Source organism: Antennarius striatus, chromosome 9 (genome assembly GCF_040054535.1).
Source record: "Antennarius striatus isolate MH-2024 chromosome 9, ASM4005453v1, whole genome shotgun sequence".
In the NCBI taxonomy this organism is placed as follows: domain Eukaryota; kingdom Metazoa; phylum Chordata; class Actinopteri; order Lophiiformes; family Antennariidae; genus Antennarius; species Antennarius striatus.
This window is the reverse complement of record NC_090784.1, coordinates 24,722,501-24,739,719: the sequence shown is the minus strand read 5'-3', so window position 1 is coordinate 24,739,719 and position 17,219 is coordinate 24,722,501. Positions and strand designations below refer to the sequence as shown.

General features: G+C 47.4%; 1 protein-coding gene across 1 annotated transcript in view; it reads left to right on the top strand.

Annotated features, from left to right (window-relative positions):
• Positions 1-17,219, top strand: part of si:dkey-22o22.2 (neural-cadherin) — a 43,035-nt gene that overhangs the window by 5,202 nt on the left and 20,614 nt on the right. Inside the window, exons 2-11 of the mRNA XM_068323480.1 lie at positions 3,263-3,451; positions 3,675-3,900; positions 5,024-5,228; positions 5,322-5,433; positions 5,569-5,818; positions 5,890-6,032; positions 6,150-6,322; positions 6,391-6,559; positions 6,637-6,807; positions 6,969-7,141. Of these exons, the coding sequence (XP_068179581.1) occupies positions 3,263-3,451; positions 3,675-3,900; positions 5,024-5,228; positions 5,322-5,433; positions 5,569-5,818; positions 5,890-6,032; positions 6,150-6,322; positions 6,391-6,559; positions 6,637-6,807; positions 6,969-7,141 (1,811 nt within the window). The remainder of the gene's footprint in view (positions 1-3,262; positions 3,452-3,674; positions 3,901-5,023; positions 5,229-5,321; positions 5,434-5,568; positions 5,819-5,889; positions 6,033-6,149; positions 6,323-6,390; positions 6,560-6,636; positions 6,808-6,968; positions 7,142-17,219) is intronic.

The following is a 17,219-nucleotide window of genomic DNA, read 5'->3' as shown; positions in this document are numbered from 1 at the left end:
TCCTGCGCAGACCAGCTGTGTGGGATTGTTGGACACATGTTCAACATGAGCCTGAAGCTGGGAAGGGTTCCACAGCTGTGGAAAACGTCCTGCTTGGTTCCCGTGCCCAAGACCCCGCATCCCAAGGACCTAAACAGCTACAGGCCAGTGGCACTAACGTCTCACCTGATGAAGACCCTGGAGCGTTTGGTCCTCTGTCATCTCCGCCCCCTGGTGAGCCCATCACTGGACCCACTCCAGTTCGCTTACCAGCCTGCCATCGGGGTGGATGACGCCGTCATTTTCCTCCTAGACCGAGCACTGTCCCACTTGGAGAGGCCTGGGAGCACTGTGAGGATCATGTTTTTTGATTTCTCCAGTGCTTTCAATACGATACAACCAGCACTGTTGAGGGACAAGCTGGAGATCACTGGGTTGGACCACCACCTTACGGACTGGATATTGGACTATTTGACCAATCGCCTGCAGTTCGTGAGGACCCGGGACTGTGTGTCGAACACAGTTGTCTGCAGCACAGGGGCACCTCAGGGAACGGTTCTGGCTCCGTTCCTGTTCACCCTGTACACTGCAGACTTCTCCTACAACTCCCCCACATGTCACCTGCAGAAGTTCTCTGACGACTCTGCAATCGTCTGCCTCATCACCGATGGGGACGATAGAGAGTACAGAGAACTGACCCAGGACTTTGTGGACTGGTGCCAGCGGAACCGCCTCCAGATCAACGCGGGTAAAACCAAGGAGCTGGTGGTGGATTTCCGCAGGCGATCACTCTGCCCGGTTACACCGGTGAAGATCCAGGGTACGGACATCGAGGTGATGTCCTCGTACAAGTACCTGGGTGTTCACCTCAACAATAAACTGGACTGGAGCACCAACACCCACTCACTTTATAAAAAGGGTCAGAGCAGACTCTATCTGCTGCGGAGGCTGAGGTCTTTTGGAGTGCGGGGGTCGCTCCTAAAGACCTTTTATGACACGGTTGTAGCCTCAGCTATTTTTCATGGGGTGGTCTGCTGGGGCAGCAGCATCACTGCGGCCGACAGGAAGAGACTGGACAGGCTGATTAAGAAGGCGGGTTCTGTCCTAGGATGCTCCCTGGACTCAGTGGGGGTGGTGGTGGAGAGGAGGATGACAAACAAGCTGTCATCAATGATGAAGAACCACTCCCACCCTCTACAGGGCACACTGACATCACTGGAGAGCTCCTTCAGCGATAGGTTGCTTCACCCGAGATGCGTGAGGGAACGCTATCGCAGGTCCTTCCTGCCCACGGCTGTCAGACTGTACAACCAGCAGTCCTCCCAGCAGACCACTCAAAGAACTCAGGGAACTCCAAGAACTCACCAAACTCAAAGAACAAAACGTTCTAATTCTGGATGATCAATGTAATCTTCAGCCTGTAGTGTGTATTTTGGATGTGTGGATATAATGTACATTCAGATAACATGATATATGTTAATATGTTTCCAATATGTGAATATGTAAATTTCATATGTTGCAGATGTTAATATGTATGTATATTATTTAACTATTTATGTCTGAACCCCCCCCCCCCCTGCTGCCACGATCGCACAAATTTCCCCACTGTGGGACAATAAAGGTTTATTATTATTATTATCACACCCCTCCAAGTGTCTCCATCATTGCCGACGTGTGCATTGAAGTCCCCCAGGAGAACAATGGAGTCCCTTCAAGGACCCCATTTAGGGACCCCAAGAAGGCCGAATACTCTGGACTGATATTTGGTGCGTATGCACAAATAACAGTCAGAGTTTCCCCCCCCCCCCACAGCCTTAAGGCGTAGGGAAGCGACTCTCTCATCCATCGGGGTAAACTCCAATACAGCGGTGCTCAGCCGGGGGCTTGTGAGTATCCCCACACCCGCCCTGCGCCTCACGCCTGACGCAACTCCAGAGTAAAACCAGGTCCAACCCCTATCCAGGAGTTTGGATCCAGAACAGAGGGTATGCGTGGAGGTAAGCCCCCCCAGATCCAACTGGTAACGCTCCACCTCCAACACAAGCTCTGGCTCCTTCCTCTCCAGTGAGGTGACATTCCACGTCCCCAAAGCCAGCTTCTGCCGCCCGGGTCTGGTCCGTCGTGACCCCCCGTCGTCACTGCCACCCATATGGCAGCGCACCCGACCCCATCTGTCTGCCCTGTGGGTGGTGGGTCCACAGGGGTGGGAAGAATCCATGTTGCCTTTTTCGGTCTGAGCCCGGCCGGGCCCCATGGCAGACCCGGCCACCAGGCACTCGCTGACGGGCCCTCCGTCCAGGCCTGGCTCCAGACGTGGGCCCCGGGCTTCCTCCGGGCAGGGTCACATTTTTCCCTTTTCCGTTTTTCATGGGATCTTCTGAACCATTCTTTGTCTGGCCCTTCACCTGAGACCTGTTTGCCTTGGGTGACCCTACCAGGAGTACAAGACTCCCGACAACATAGCTCCCAGGATCCTTAGGGCACACAAACCTCTCCACCACGATAAAGTGATGGTTCCTTGGAGAGGTTTACTTTTTAATGTCTGACAAAACGGCGCAGATCTTCATCGTTCAGACGACCAGTCTGAAACGTCCCATGAGCCCCGAACGCACCTCCAGACCGACAACACCCCAAATCAAAGGTTCTTCTAGAACACATCGGTTGAAGTCTAGGCCCGGGGGCCGGATCCGGCCCGGGGGTGAATTGCTGATATTGAATTAGCATTAGAACCGGCCCCCCAGGCCACAGCCACCTGCTTGTGTTTGGCACCAACACTACATTACCCACAATGCAACGGTCACCCATAAAGTCACTGCAGTAAGTGGGCGTCGGCTTCATTATACATCAGCCGTCAGACCAGAGGTCAACTTTCAGCCCCACCCTCCGAGATCAGGGTTAGCTCCCAGCCTATCAGCAGGGCGTGGCATGGGCGCGGCTGCGGTGACATCAGGGATCTGATTGGATATCTGAGGTCAGGTCACACACACACACATACACATCCCGTGGAAATGGCTCGTTGCTCAGGTCTTTCACTTCAAGGCTGGTTAGCGTTAGCGTTAGCAGTTCCTCTGCAGTTTGTCAGGCATGCATGACTGTTCAGTGAGTCCTCCAGGCCGCTAGGCTAATTGCCCCTGCTAGCAGGAAGACATCCACCAGTTAGCTGGACTGGCGCTAATTAAAAATGTTACATCACTACCCGGTTGTTTGGACCACGTGATGACATCATTGTGGTTGTGGTCACGTGACATGCTGACCTCAGAGTAACAAGCTCCTCCCCCTGCAGGTGAGCAGTCCTACCTGTGCCGGCTGATGCTGCTGCCGTCCCATCATGCCGCGCTGCGGTGGAACATGTTCCCGTTGCCCTACCTGGGCGCTGTCGGTCCTGATGCTGCGCCTGGCTCCGTGGTGTACCACCTGTCGGCACGGCAACAACATGACGCCCCCGGACCGACCCAGTTCTTCCTGCTAGACGGTGACGAAGCTTCACCTCCTGTTTACCGAGTAGAAAACAATCTCACAAAAAATGATAGTCACATAGACGATCAGACAGAACTAAACAATCATAATTTACTGATAGATCTCTCTGGATCTGATATCTCAGTTTCACACATAGTATGGTTACCTGAGTGGAGGTGTGGCCTGAGTGATGGAGGTGTGTCCTAGAGCCAGTCATGTGACACACCTGTTCTCTACAGGGGGGGAGGAAAGCTTCGAGGTGGACCGGCGCTCCGGTGACATCCGGACCACAGGACGACCTCTGACCCCCAGCAGGGAGTACGTGATGCACGTGCAGGCGGTGGATGGGCGGGGCCACAAGAGCCCCCCCGCCGCCGTGGCCATCCTGGCTGGACAGCGACCCCCACAGTTCACCAACGCCACCTACAGCCTGAGGGTCCCTGAGACCACGCCCACCGGCCAATCGTGAGTGAGGACGGCCGGAGCTATCTGATTGGACGCTCCACCCCCAACAATCTGTGTGTGTATGTGTGTGGGTGTTTGTGTGTGTGTGTGGGTGTGGGTGTTTGTGTGTGTGTGTGTGTGTGTGTGGGTGTGGGTGTTTGTGTGTGTGTGTGTGTGTGTGGGTGTTTGTGTGTGGGTGTGGGTGTGGGTGTTTGCGTGTGTTTGTGTTTGTTTGTGTGTGTGTGTGTGTGTGTGTGTGGTTGTGTGTGTGTGTGTGTGTGTGTGTGGTTGTTTGTGTGTGTGTGTGTGGTTGTGTGTGTGTGTGTGTGGGTGTTTGTGTGTGTGTGTGGGTGTTTGTGTGTGTGTGTGTGTGTGTGGTTGTGTGTGTGTGTGTGGGTGTTTGTGTGTGTGTGTGTGGTTGTGTGTGTGTGTGTGTGTGGTTGTGTGTGTGTGTGGTTGTGTGTGTGTGTGTGTGTGTGTGTGTGTGTGGTTGTGTGTGTGTGTGTGTGGGTGTTTGTGTGTGTGTGTGGGTGTTTGTGTGTGTGTGTGTGTGTGGTTGTGTGTGTGGGTGTTTGTGTGTGTGTGTGTGGTTGTGTGTGTGTGTGTGTGTGTGTGTGTGTGTGTGTGTGTGTGTGTGGTTGTGTGTGTGTGTGTGTGGTTGTGTGTGTGTGTGTGTGTGGTTGTGTGTGTGTGTGTGTGGGTGTTTGTGTGTGTGTGTGGGTGTTTGTGTGTGTGTGTGTGTGTGGTTGTGTGTGTGTGTGTGTGGGTGTTTGTGTGTGTGTGTGTGTGTGGTTGTGTGTGTGTGTGTGGGTGTTTGTGTGTGTGTGTGTGGTTGTGTGTGTGTGTGTGTGTGGTTGTGTGTGTGTGTGGTTGTGTGTGTGTGTGTGTGTGTGTGTGTTAGAGTAATGCTTTAAAGGCTAATGCTTTAAGTCAGCAACAAAGGTTAGGGGGGCTACTAGCCTGAAGGCTATGCTATCTGTCTGTGACTATGTGAGATAGTTAGCATGTGTTTCAGTAGCAGTTAGCATTAAAGCTATTCATTACAGCCAACGTTAGAAATCACTCAGATCTGTTAGCCCATGCTAAGCTAAGGCTGAGTGGGTGTCTGGTCGTAGTCTAACTGCTGTCGGTTGCGTTCCGTTAGCGTGGGCGTGGTCCATGCCGTGTCCTTCCAGAACAAGCGTGTGTCATACGTGCTGCTGTTGAACCCTGGCGGCGTGTTCAACATCGACCAGGAGGGCGGCGCCCTGAGCCTCGCCCAGACCGTGGACTACGAGACCGGACACGCCCTCTTCACCCTGCAGGTCCGCGCCATCGAAGCCGACACCGACCTGAGCGGCGTGACGGAGGTACGACCGACTCGAGCTCGCATGGCCACTGGGGTCAGTCATGTGACCTCTGACTGTCAGTGGGTGTGGTAATAACAGCGGCGCCTCCTCCAGGTTGTCGTACACATCACGGATGAGAACGACTGCACGCCCGAGTTCCACCACGCCATCTACGCCCGAGACAACGTACCTGAGAGCGTCGCCATGGGAGCCTCCCTGCTGCAAGGTACCGCCCACTCCACTGACCACTCCCCCGTTTCACCTCAGTCTCCTCCCCCCTTAATAATCTTCCTTTATCACACACTGCTGCCCCTCTCCTCACCTGACTCCTCTTTCTCACCTGACTCCTCCTCTTCTTCAGTCCTGGCGCGGGACTGTGACTCCGGGGTGAACTCCGACCTCTCCTACTTCGTCGTCAGCGATGACTTTGACATCACATCTGGGGGTGTGGTCAGCCCCGCCCGTCGCCTTGACTACGAGAGATCAAATCATGCCTACGAGTTTGTGGTGGTCGCCGTGGATGCGGGGGAACCTCCTCGGACCGGCACCGCCTCCGTCCGCATCCGGGTGTCCAATAGCAACGACGAGGCACCGGCGTTCTCCCAGAGCGCGTGAGTCTGACTCCTCCCCCTGGTTGACTGACTCCTCCTCCTGGTGGACTGACTCCGCCCCTCCTGTCCAGGTACCACACCTTCCTGAGTGAGGACGCCGGTCCCGGCACGCTGGTCGCCATCGTTCACGCCAACGACCCAGACGGAGACGCCATCTCCTACGCCATCACCGGGGGCAACGAGGACAACAACTTCCTGTTGGACCACCAGAAGGGTAAGGGAGGGGGGGGGGGGGTGAGGGAGGGGTGGGGTCATGCTGAGTCCCCCGCCCACACTGGTGATGTCATCGCTGCGGCGCGGTCACCCGTCTGACCCCGCCGTGTTTCTCCAGGTGTCATCAGACTGAGGCGGAGCCCCGCCCCCAGGCTGCGGGGGCTGCGGTACGTTCTCAACATCACCGCCACGGATGATAATGCGTCGGGGGGGCCGCACCCACTCAGTAGCTCCGCCCAGGTGGTCGTAGGAATCAACGACGTCAACGACAACAAGCCGTTGTTCCAGGAGGTGAGTACGGTCGGGGGGCGTGGCGGCGATGACATCATCAGGTCAGCTGACTCTTCCTGTGCCATCAGTGTGAGAACTCCAGCCTGCAGGCGGGGGTCCTGGAGAACCAGCCCCCGGGGACGGCAGTGCTGCGCGTGCGGGCGCTCGACGCCGACATGGGCGTGAACGGCGAGGTCCAGTACGGCCTGGTGGGGCGGGGCGGGGCGTCACCCGGCTTCGCCATCGACCCCGACACCGGTGAGTTCCGCCGCACCCGTCAGACGGGTCTCCTGCCCGTGCTGGTCGTCATGGTAACGGGGTGCGTGTGTCCCCAGGCGTGATCACCACCACCGCAAGCTTCGACCGCGAGCGCCAGCGGGAATTCACGCTGACAGTGACGGCTACCGACCGCGCCGCCGCGCCGCTCATCGGCGTCTGTCGCATCACTGTCGCCATCGGCGACCAGAACGACAACGACCCCAAGTTTGAGAATAGCCGCTACCAGTGTGAGTACCGCCCACTGCCCCGCCCACCTCAGACTGACCTCTACACATCAGCCACACCCCCGAGCACGTGAGGCGCTCAGGGTCAAACGACGTATGTGCTCCGCCCTCCACCAGTGGAATCTGTCTGTGACTCCGCCCCCTGACGGCCCGTCTCTCCTCAGACTTCCTGCGGGAGGACACACCCATAGGAACCAGTTTCCTGCGGGCGGCAGCACACGATGACGACCTGGGCAGCAACGCGGCCATCACCTACTCGCTGTCCAATCAGACGCCGGCTTACCTGCAGATCAACCCCAGCACTGGCTGGATTTATGTCCACGCCCCCATCTCACAGGTTAGACTCCCACCTGGCTCCGCCCCTTTATGTGTGTGTTTCTCCGCCCTCTGGTTCATGTTATCCAGATCTCACATACTCCATCACAAACAATGTGTTACTAAGCAACAATATGGGGTGCAGAGTTCATGTTACCTCCACAAAGCAGTGCATCCTGGGATACGCTTCAATTAAATATGTGAATCCCAACATGACCTTTATGCATCAGTAATAACAGAATATATGGTAGAAGAAATGCAAGGATTGAGTTTAGACAATAGATCAATATAAAAACTAAACAAGCTGTTAATTTAAATGAATCTATTATTAATTAATATTAATAATTTAGTAATAATTATTGATTAATTATTAATTTAATGGTTTTATTAATAACATCATAACTGTTTAAATGCAAAGAAAAAAATGAGTAACATATATTAGTTTTATCAACATGTTAAAGCCAGCTGGTCATTAAAAAGTAGTAATATCTGTAGTAATTTCTGTAGTAATATCTGTAGTATTATCTGCAGTAATATCTGTAGCAATATCAGTAGTAATATCTGTCAATAAAATCTGTAGTAACATCTGTAGTAAAATCTGTAGTAATATCTGTAGTAACATCTGTAGTAATATCTGTAGTAATATCTATAGTAATATCTATAGTAATATCTGTAGTAATATGTGTAATAATATCTGTAGTAATATTTAGAGCAATATCTGTAGTAATATCTGTAGCAATATCTGTCAGTAGTATCTGTCATAAGATCTGTAGTAATATCTATAGTAATATCTATAGTAATATCTGTAGTAACACCTGTAGTACATCTGTAGTAATATCTGTAGTAATATCTATAGTAATATCTGTAGTAACACCTGTAGTATATCTGTAGTAATATCTGTAGTAATATCTGTAGTAATATCTATAGTAATAAATATAGTAATATCGGTAGTAACACCTGTAGTACATCTGTAGTAATATCTATAGTAATATCTGTAGTAACACTTGTAGTACATCTGTAGTAATATCTGTAGTAATATCTGCAGTAATATCTGTAGTAACACCTGTAGTACATCTGTAGTAATATCTGTAGTAATATCTGTAGTAACACCTGTAGTACATCTGTAGTAATATCTGTAGTAATATCTGTAGTAATATCTGTAGTTAGTAAGTTATTCATTTATTTCAGGCAAGGCAAGGAAAAACAAAACAAAAAACAACAACAAAGAAAATAATTAAATAAGCAAATAATAAATAAAGATCATAACCCAACAATACAATTCTGCCTGAAAGGGAGTGGGAAGAAGAAAACTGATGTAATCCCACCCCAGCTCCTGATTCAGAGATCAACACACTGAGCTTCACTGCTTCAAGATTCAAACTATATACCAACAACGGTAATGTACAATATACCAACAATGGTAATGTACAATATACCAACAATGGTAATGTACAATATACCAACAATGGTAATATACAATATACCAACAATGGTAATGGACAATATACCAACAATGGTAATGTACAATATACCAACAATGGTAATGTACAATATACCAACAATGGTAATATACAATATACCAACAATGGTAATATACGATATACCAACAATGGTAATGTACAATATACCAACAATGGTAATGTACAATATACCAACAATGGTAATGGACAAATGCCAACAACAATAATTAACAAATACCAACGATGATCAAGAAACACTGAGCACATGTTAACAAACAGAACAGCAGTTTGAGTTAACGACCCTCATCTCTACATTTTGACCAGAGACCATGTTTATATAACAGTTTGAATTGTTGAGTACTTTTGCATTGCTTGTGTTGTGAGTCCAGATTGTTCCAGAGTTTCACTCCGCACACAGACACACAAAAACCTTTACGTGTGGTTTGAGCTCTCTGCAATGACAAATATCCAAAACCTCTCAAGTTATGAGCTCTGACTGGAGTTATAAAGAATCGTTGGAGGTCTGGTGGTAATAATTTGTTGAATGCTTTATATAAAACTTTTGATGTATTATATTGTACAAGATCATGAAATCTTAGCAACTTTGACTGCGTAAACAGGTTATGAGTATGTTCAAGAAAACCAACCTTATGAAAGATCCGCGCTGCTCTTTTCTGTAGTATGATCAGAGGATTTATTGTGTTCTGGTAAGTATTTCCCCAAACTTCAACACAATATGTCAGGTATGGGAGGACCAAGGTGCAGTATTAAGTACGGAGTGCATTTCCATCAAGGTATAGTTTTGCTTTATTTATAATTGAGAGGGTTTTGGAGATTTTTGTTTTTATGTGTCTGACATGGGGTTTCCATGACAATTTACTATCAATTATAACTCCTAAAAAATTATTTTCACTTACAAATTCAATTTGAGTGCCATCAATACTCATTTTCTGTTCAGACCTTATGCTGCGATTTCCAAACATCATTACCTTGGTTTTATTTATATTCAAAGATAATTTATTTGTGTCCGTCCATTCTTTTATTGTGTTTAGTTCCCTGTTTACTGTGTTTACAAGCTCAAAATAATCATCACTACTGTAAAATATATTTGTGTCATCAGCAAATAGTATGAGTTTCAGGACTTTGGTTGTGTTAAATATATCATTTATGCACAGATTGAACAGTTTTGGCCCCAACACTGACCCCTGGGGGACACCACAAGCAATGCCAAGTACAACTGATGAATGCTGACCCATTTTTACCAACTGTACCCACCCCATTAAATAACTTTTTAACCAGTCCCCAGCCAACCCCCTAAATCCATATCTTTCCATTTTATTCAGTAATATTACGTGGTTAATAGTGTCAAATGCTTTTTTCAGATCAATGAAGAGACCAACTGCATACTTTTTCTGCTCCAGTGCGTTAGTTATTTCTTCAATAGCTTCTGTTATTGCCATTGATGTAGTTCTTTTGGTTCGAAAACCATACTGACCTTCATTAATTATCTGATGTTTCTCAAGAAACTTTTCAAGTGGAGTGTCGAAGAGTTTCTCTAAAATTTTTGAAAATTGAGGCCAAAGTGAGATTGGTCTGTAATTATTAAATGTATGTTTGTTTTCATTTTTGAAGAGTGGAATTACTTTGTCAATTTTCATTTTGCTTGGAAGACAGCCAGTCTGGAATGACAAGTTATAGATATAAGTTAAAGGATTGACAATATTTATTTATAGTAATATTTAGTATAATTTTTTAACAGGGACATGCTAATGTCATGACAGTCGGTGGAGAACTTACTTTAACACTTCTGCATGATCTTTGTCACTTCCTGCTCATTAGTAGCTGAGAGGAAGAATGAAAAGGCATTATTTCCAATAGTTGACTTTGCAATTCCACTATGAAGAATATCACCAGCCAACTTAGGGCCAACATTCACAAAAAATGTTGAACTTATTTACTACATTATTCATGTTATAATCTTCAACATTTTCATCAATAAAGTAATCAGGGTATGTCAACTTTGAGGATTTTTGTTTGATTAGGCTTTGCAAAGCATTCCAAGTTCCTTTTATATTGTTTTTATTTTCATGCAACTTTTTTTGATAGTATAATTGTTTGCTGGTTCTTATGATATCAGTTAATTTATTTTTGTTCTTCTTATATCTTTTTTCCACTTCTTTTGTTTTTACTTTGATAAAAGATTTGTAGAGATTATTTTTCTTCTTACAGACATTCAGTATTCCTTTGGTAATCCAAGGGCTTTTGTGATGTTTTTCCTTCATAACATGATCTTTTACAGGGCAGTGATTATTATACATGGAAGTGAAGGCGTCTAAAAAAGAACAATAAGCACTGTCCACATTAGGGTCACTGATAGATAGATAGATAGATAGATAGATAGATAGATAGATAGATAGATAGATAGATAGATAGATAGATAGATAGATAGATAGATAGATAGATAGATAGATAGATAGATAGATAGATAGATAGATAGATAGATAGATAGATAGATAGATAGATAGATACTTTAATAATTCCAGAGGAAATTGCATATATCCACTGCTCAGGCATTACATAACAAATAATACTGGATAAACACCAGGAGAAAAAGAAACACTGACATCACAGGACATACCACAAGACATACATTACACTAACAGACACATGCAGCACTAACAGGACTTATATACTAAACTGTAACTAAAATATAAACAGTATAAAATTTAAAAATATTACAGTATTAAAATATAAACAGTATAAAATTTAAAAATATTACAGTATTAAAATATAAACAGTATAAAATTGAATTAAAATATAAAACAGTATAAAAAATAAATAAATTATATATATATATATAAACAGTATAAAATAAAATTTAAATTAAATTAAATTAAATCCATTTAACCCCGTGCTGACCTCGCCACCTCCCCCCCGCTCCTCCTGAGAGAGTCATTGTACCCCCTGATGGCACGAAGGAGGACCTCAGCCTCTCTGTGGAGGCGCTGTGTGACAGCAGTCTGCCGCTGAAGGTGCTTCTCTGCTGGGAGAAGGTGGTGTGTAGGGGGTGCCTGGTGTTGTTCATGATGGCCTTAATTTTAGACATGGTCCTGCTCTCCAGAAGCATATCCACAGAGTCCAGGCTCAGCCCGACCACTGAGCCCGCTCTGCGGATGAGTCTGTTCAGACGGTCCATATCTCTTTTCCTGGCCCCCCCACCCCAACACACAATGGCGTATGACAGCACACTGGAGACTACGGACTGATAGAACATGAGAAGGAGCTTAGGACAGATGTTGAAGGAGGCCAGCCTCCTCAGGAAGTACATCCTGCTCTGCCCCTTCTTGTACACACAGTCAGAGTTGAGTGACCAGTCCAGTCTGCTGTCTAGCTGCAGTCCCAGGTACTTATAGTTTTCTACCACCCCCACCTCACTGCCTTTGATGATCACCGGCTGTGGAGAGGGAGGTGCCCGCCGGAAATCCAGAACCATCTCCTTTGTCTTGGAGACGTTGAGCTGGAGCTGGTTCTGTTGGCACCACTCCATGAAGTCAGCCACCAATGCCCTGTACCCCCCCCTCATACAGCCACCAATGCCCTGTACCCCCCCTCATCACCCTCCCGGATACATGCCACTATCGCGGTGTCATCGGAGTACTTCTGTATGTGGCATGTATCCGAGTTGTGCTTGAAGTCTGATGTGTAGAGGGTGAAGAGAATGGGGGATAGAACGGTCCCCTGTGGCGCCCCCGTGCTGCTGGTCACCATAGAAGACAAACAGTCCCCCATACGGACGTACTGGGGTTTGTCCATTAGGTAGTCCGTAATCCAGCTCATGAGGTAGGGGTCCACAGCCATGGAGGTCAGTTTATCCTGCAGGAGCCGGGGCTGGATGGTGTTGAAGGCACTCGAAAAGTCGAGGAAGAGCACTCTGACGGCACAGCCCCCGGCGTCCAGGTAGGAGAGTGTGCGGTGGAGGAGGTACATGACAGCATCGTCAACCCCAACCTTGGCCTGATAGGCGAACTGGAGAGGGTCCATAGCACCCTGCACCTGTGGACGCATGAGCTCCAGGACCAGTCGCTCTAGGGTCTTCATTACGTGGGAGGTAAGAGCGACCGGTCGGTGGTCGTTGAGCTCAGTAGGGCGTCCTTTCTTGGGTACAGGGACAATGCAGGAGGTCTTCCACAGTGACGGGACCCTCCCCAGCCGCAGACTGAGGTTGAACAATTGTTGCAGGGGGTCCCCCAGTTCCGAAGCACAGGCTCGGAGGAGTCTTGGGGAGACCTTATCTGGTCCAGCCGCCTTGTAGGGACGAAGCCTCCTCAGCGTTGTCGTCACCAGGTCTGCAGTGATGATGGTCTCCGTCGTGGTGGGAGCAGGAGCTTGTGGCGAGGTTGGAAGTCCAGTGGTTGAGGTGGGGCCGTTGAGCTTCGCAGTTCTTGGAGTGGGCTCGGGAGAAGTGGCAGGGGTGGAAGGAGAGGACGCACAGGAGGAGGGAGCATCAGTGGAGCGATCTGCAGGACCGGAACAGGCCTGGGACGAGGAGCCGGGAGTGGTGGGGGAGCTGAACCGATTGAAAAAGCTGTTTAGTTCATTCGCTCGTTCAATATTCCCCTCCACAGTGCTGCGCCCTTTCCCGTGTCCGGTGATGGTTCTCATCCCATTGCAGACCTCCCGCACCTGGTTGTGTCCCAGCTGCTTCTCCAGCTTCCTCCTGTACGCCTCCTTGGCCTCCCTCAGGCAGAGTCTCACTTCCTTCTGGGCCTTCCTCAGGGGGGTGGCGGTGTATGCCTCCTTAGCATTAGCGCAGAACAGATCGATGGTTCTGTTCTTCCTTGTGGGACAGTCTACACACTGGACCATTGTGGGGAGAGATGAGTCCAAGGTGACGTGGTTAAAGTCACCGGTGATAATGACGAGCGCCTCCGGGTGCCGGGTCTGAAGAGCAGAGGTGGTCCCACAGATGGTCTCTCGTGCCGCCTCAGGGTCCGCACGTGGAGGGATGTAGACGGCGAGGACGATGACGTGTGAGAATTCACGCGCCAGGTAGTAGGGTCTGATGCTAACAGCTGTTAGCTCCAGATCGGTTACACAGTGTTGATTTCACCGTCACATGTCCCGGATGGCACCATCTATCGTTGGTGTAGATGATTAATCCACCTCCTTTCTTCTTACCGGCGGTGTTCGTGTCCCGGTCCGCTCGGACGGAGGAGAAGCCGGTTAGTCGGACGTTAGCGTCCGGCACGTCGCCAGTTAGCCACGTCTCAGAGAACACCAACAAGCTGGCCTCCCGGTAGCGGTGATCAGTCCTGCACAGCGCCGTCAGTTCGTCCACCTTGTTGGGTAGAGAGTTCACGTTCCCCGTGATGACGGAGGGGACGGAGGGCTTGACTCTCCTCCGGTTAGCGGCTCTAGCCGGTAGTCTAGTCCTTTCAACGCGACCCGCTCGGCATCCGCGATATCTCCGTCGGAGCTCAGCGGGGATGAGATCGCGTGTTGCGGGGTCTCCTTTGACCCTCATGGACATCAACTCCTCCCTGGAGTACACTAGCATATTACTATACATTATATAATTTAACGTTAGAAAAATACACGCAGAAACATAGGAAAAAAACGCAAAATTATGCAAACAAACTCGCTCTGAGCAGAGGAACCTGCAGCCTGCTGAAGTGTCTGCACACTGAAGTCCAATCCTGGAGCACCAAACTATTGTTTAGGGCTTGGATCGTTTCATCAGTTAAAATTCATTTGGAGATTTTTGCCATAATGTCTTTAGTTTTCTTGAAATTACCATCATACAAAGTAAAAACAGGTAAGTGGTCAGTTATGTCACATACAAATAGGCCACTAGTGATTTGATTTCCCATAATATTAGCACAGATGTTATCAATGATTGTGGCACTATGTGACGTTATTCTGCTGGGTTTTGTTCTAGTTGGATACAGAGACCAGCTGTACATTATATCAGTGAAGTCATCGACTGTTTGGGGCTTGGTTGGGTTTAACAGATCAATGTTAAAATCACCACAGATAAATATGATTTTTTGCTTGACAGTTGAAAACAGTTCTGAACCAATCCAGTCTGAACCAGGTGCCCGGTGAACACAACTCAGGATGATATTTGTTTTTTGTCATTTATAATTTCCACTGTTAAACATTCAAATAGTCCCTCCACAGCTGTTGTCATATTAGTTAAAACTTTGAATTTAACAGATTTGTGAATGTATAAGGCGACCCCCCCTCCTGTTTTACCTACTCTGTTTATATATCCTAATTCATAGCCATCAAGACAAAAATCAATACCTTTGTCATCATTGAACCAGGTTTCTAAATGGACGAGTGAAATGTTGCAGGTAGTCTTTGATAGGCTCAAAGTTCGTGGACATGCTTCGACTATTAAAGTGGATTATTGACAGGCTATCTGCTGAATCTACACTGTTTTCATAAAGTTCTTGGGTGAAATAATTTCAGTTTTTAACAATGGCAGAGAGGAAATGATTATCAGGGTCTATTTCAGTATCTGTGGTGGTGTGCTCTTGATACTCACACGTTTCCAGTTCTATTTGTTGATGCTGAAGGATCTTCTGTAACATGTCCATGTCCATATTGGTGCTTGGTGTAGTCTGTGTTCTGGGTGTGTTTGGCATTGTGATGATGAGGAGTCACAAGCTCCATCAATGTCGATCCTGTTCAAGGTGTTCTATGTACTTCACCACCAAGACTTCTGCTGCCTCCGGTGACCCATTTAGTTTGATGAAGATCTTACAGTTTGTTACCCAGGTTTGTTGACTCTTGCCTTGTTTTCTCAGTTGTCCTGCGATCCTTGTGATGTCAGCATTTTTCTTTGTCAAGTGCTCGTTTATGAATACATTTGTTCCTTTTAGTTTGCGCCCCTGTTTCAGCAGTGCCATTTTCTTTTTCCGATTAGTAAACCTTATGATGAGCGCTGGTGGTCTCTCGTTCCCCACTGGTAGTGGGTGATACGCCTCGATGTGCTCCCGGTCCAACTCTATCCCCTTGTTCTGGAGATAGGAATCCACCTGTTGCTCCACCTATTGTGTCTCCTGCTCGCTGGGCTCCCCGCTGTCCGCGGCCACCGCACGAGCTTATGAGCGGGGCCTGATGTTGATGCCGGTGATGACCACATCATTGATCCGGGAGTATTTTTTCCAGCTCGTCCACTCACCGCTCCACATGCACAATTCACCTCTCCTTCTCCGCGTTCTGGAGGCGTAGTAGTTTCACCTCCTCCAGGAGCTCCAGAAGCTGCTCCTGCTGCGTTCTGACCGCAATCACATCGCCGCACAGAGAATTGAGAGAGAGTTTTATCTCCTCAAACTCCTCTGGTGTCGGGCTTTTCCTTGGTGGGGGCATTGTAGTTTGTTAAGCATCCAGTGGCAGGAGATACTCCAGTCTGTTTGTCAGGGCGTTCGTGTTCGAGACAAACAATATCTATATCTATAGTAATATCTGTAGTAATATCTGTAGTAATATCTGCAGTAATATCTGTAGTAATATCTATAGTAATATCTGTAGTAACACCTGTAGTACATCTGTAGAAATATCTGTAGTAATATCTTTAGTAATATCTGTACTAATATCTGTACTAATATCTGTACTAATATCTGTCGTAATATCTGTAGTAATATCTTTAGTAACATCTTTAGTAACGTCTGTAATAACATCCATAGTAACATCCGTAGTAACATCTGTAGTAACATCTGTAGTAATATCTGTAGTAATATCTGTAGTAACATCTGTAGTACATCTGTAGTAACACCTGTAGTAATATCTATAGTAATATCTGTATTAATATCTTTAGTAACATCTTTGGTAAAATCTGTAATAACATCCGTAGTAACATCCGTAGTAACATCTGTAGTAACATCTGTAGTACATCTGTAGTAACACCTGTATTAATATCTATAGTAATATCTGTAGTAATATCTGTAGTAACACCTGTAGTACATCTGTAGTAATATCTGTAGTAATATCTGTAGTAATATCTGTGGTAATATTTTAGTAATATCTGTAGTGATATCTGTAGTAACACTTGTAGTAATATCTGTCGTAATATCTGTAGTAATGTCTGTAGTAATATCTGTAGTAACATCTGTAGTAATCTGTAGTAATCTGTAGTAATATCTCTTAATCCCACCAGCAGACGGTCCAAAGTGTTTTAACACAGACAAACCCAACAGGACTCTTCTTGTTCTCTGGGGGGTCGAACTAACTCCTCTGTCACTGCAGCTTAGAACCAGCACACCTGTTGCTGATTGGTGGATTTTAATCAGACACTCACACAGGTGACTCACACAGGTGACTCACACAGGTGACTCACACAGGTGACTCACACAGGTGACTCACACAGGTGAATCACACAGGTGACTCACACAGGTGAATCACACAGGTGACTCACACAGGTGAATCACACAGGTGACTCACACAGGTGAATCACACAGGTGACTCACACAGGTGAATCACACAGGTGACTCACACAGGTGAATCACACAGGTGACTCACACAGGTGACTCACACAGGTGAATCACACAGGTGACTCACACAGGTGACTCACACAGGTGAATCACACAGGTGAATCACACAGGTGACTCACACAGGTGACTCACACAGGTGACT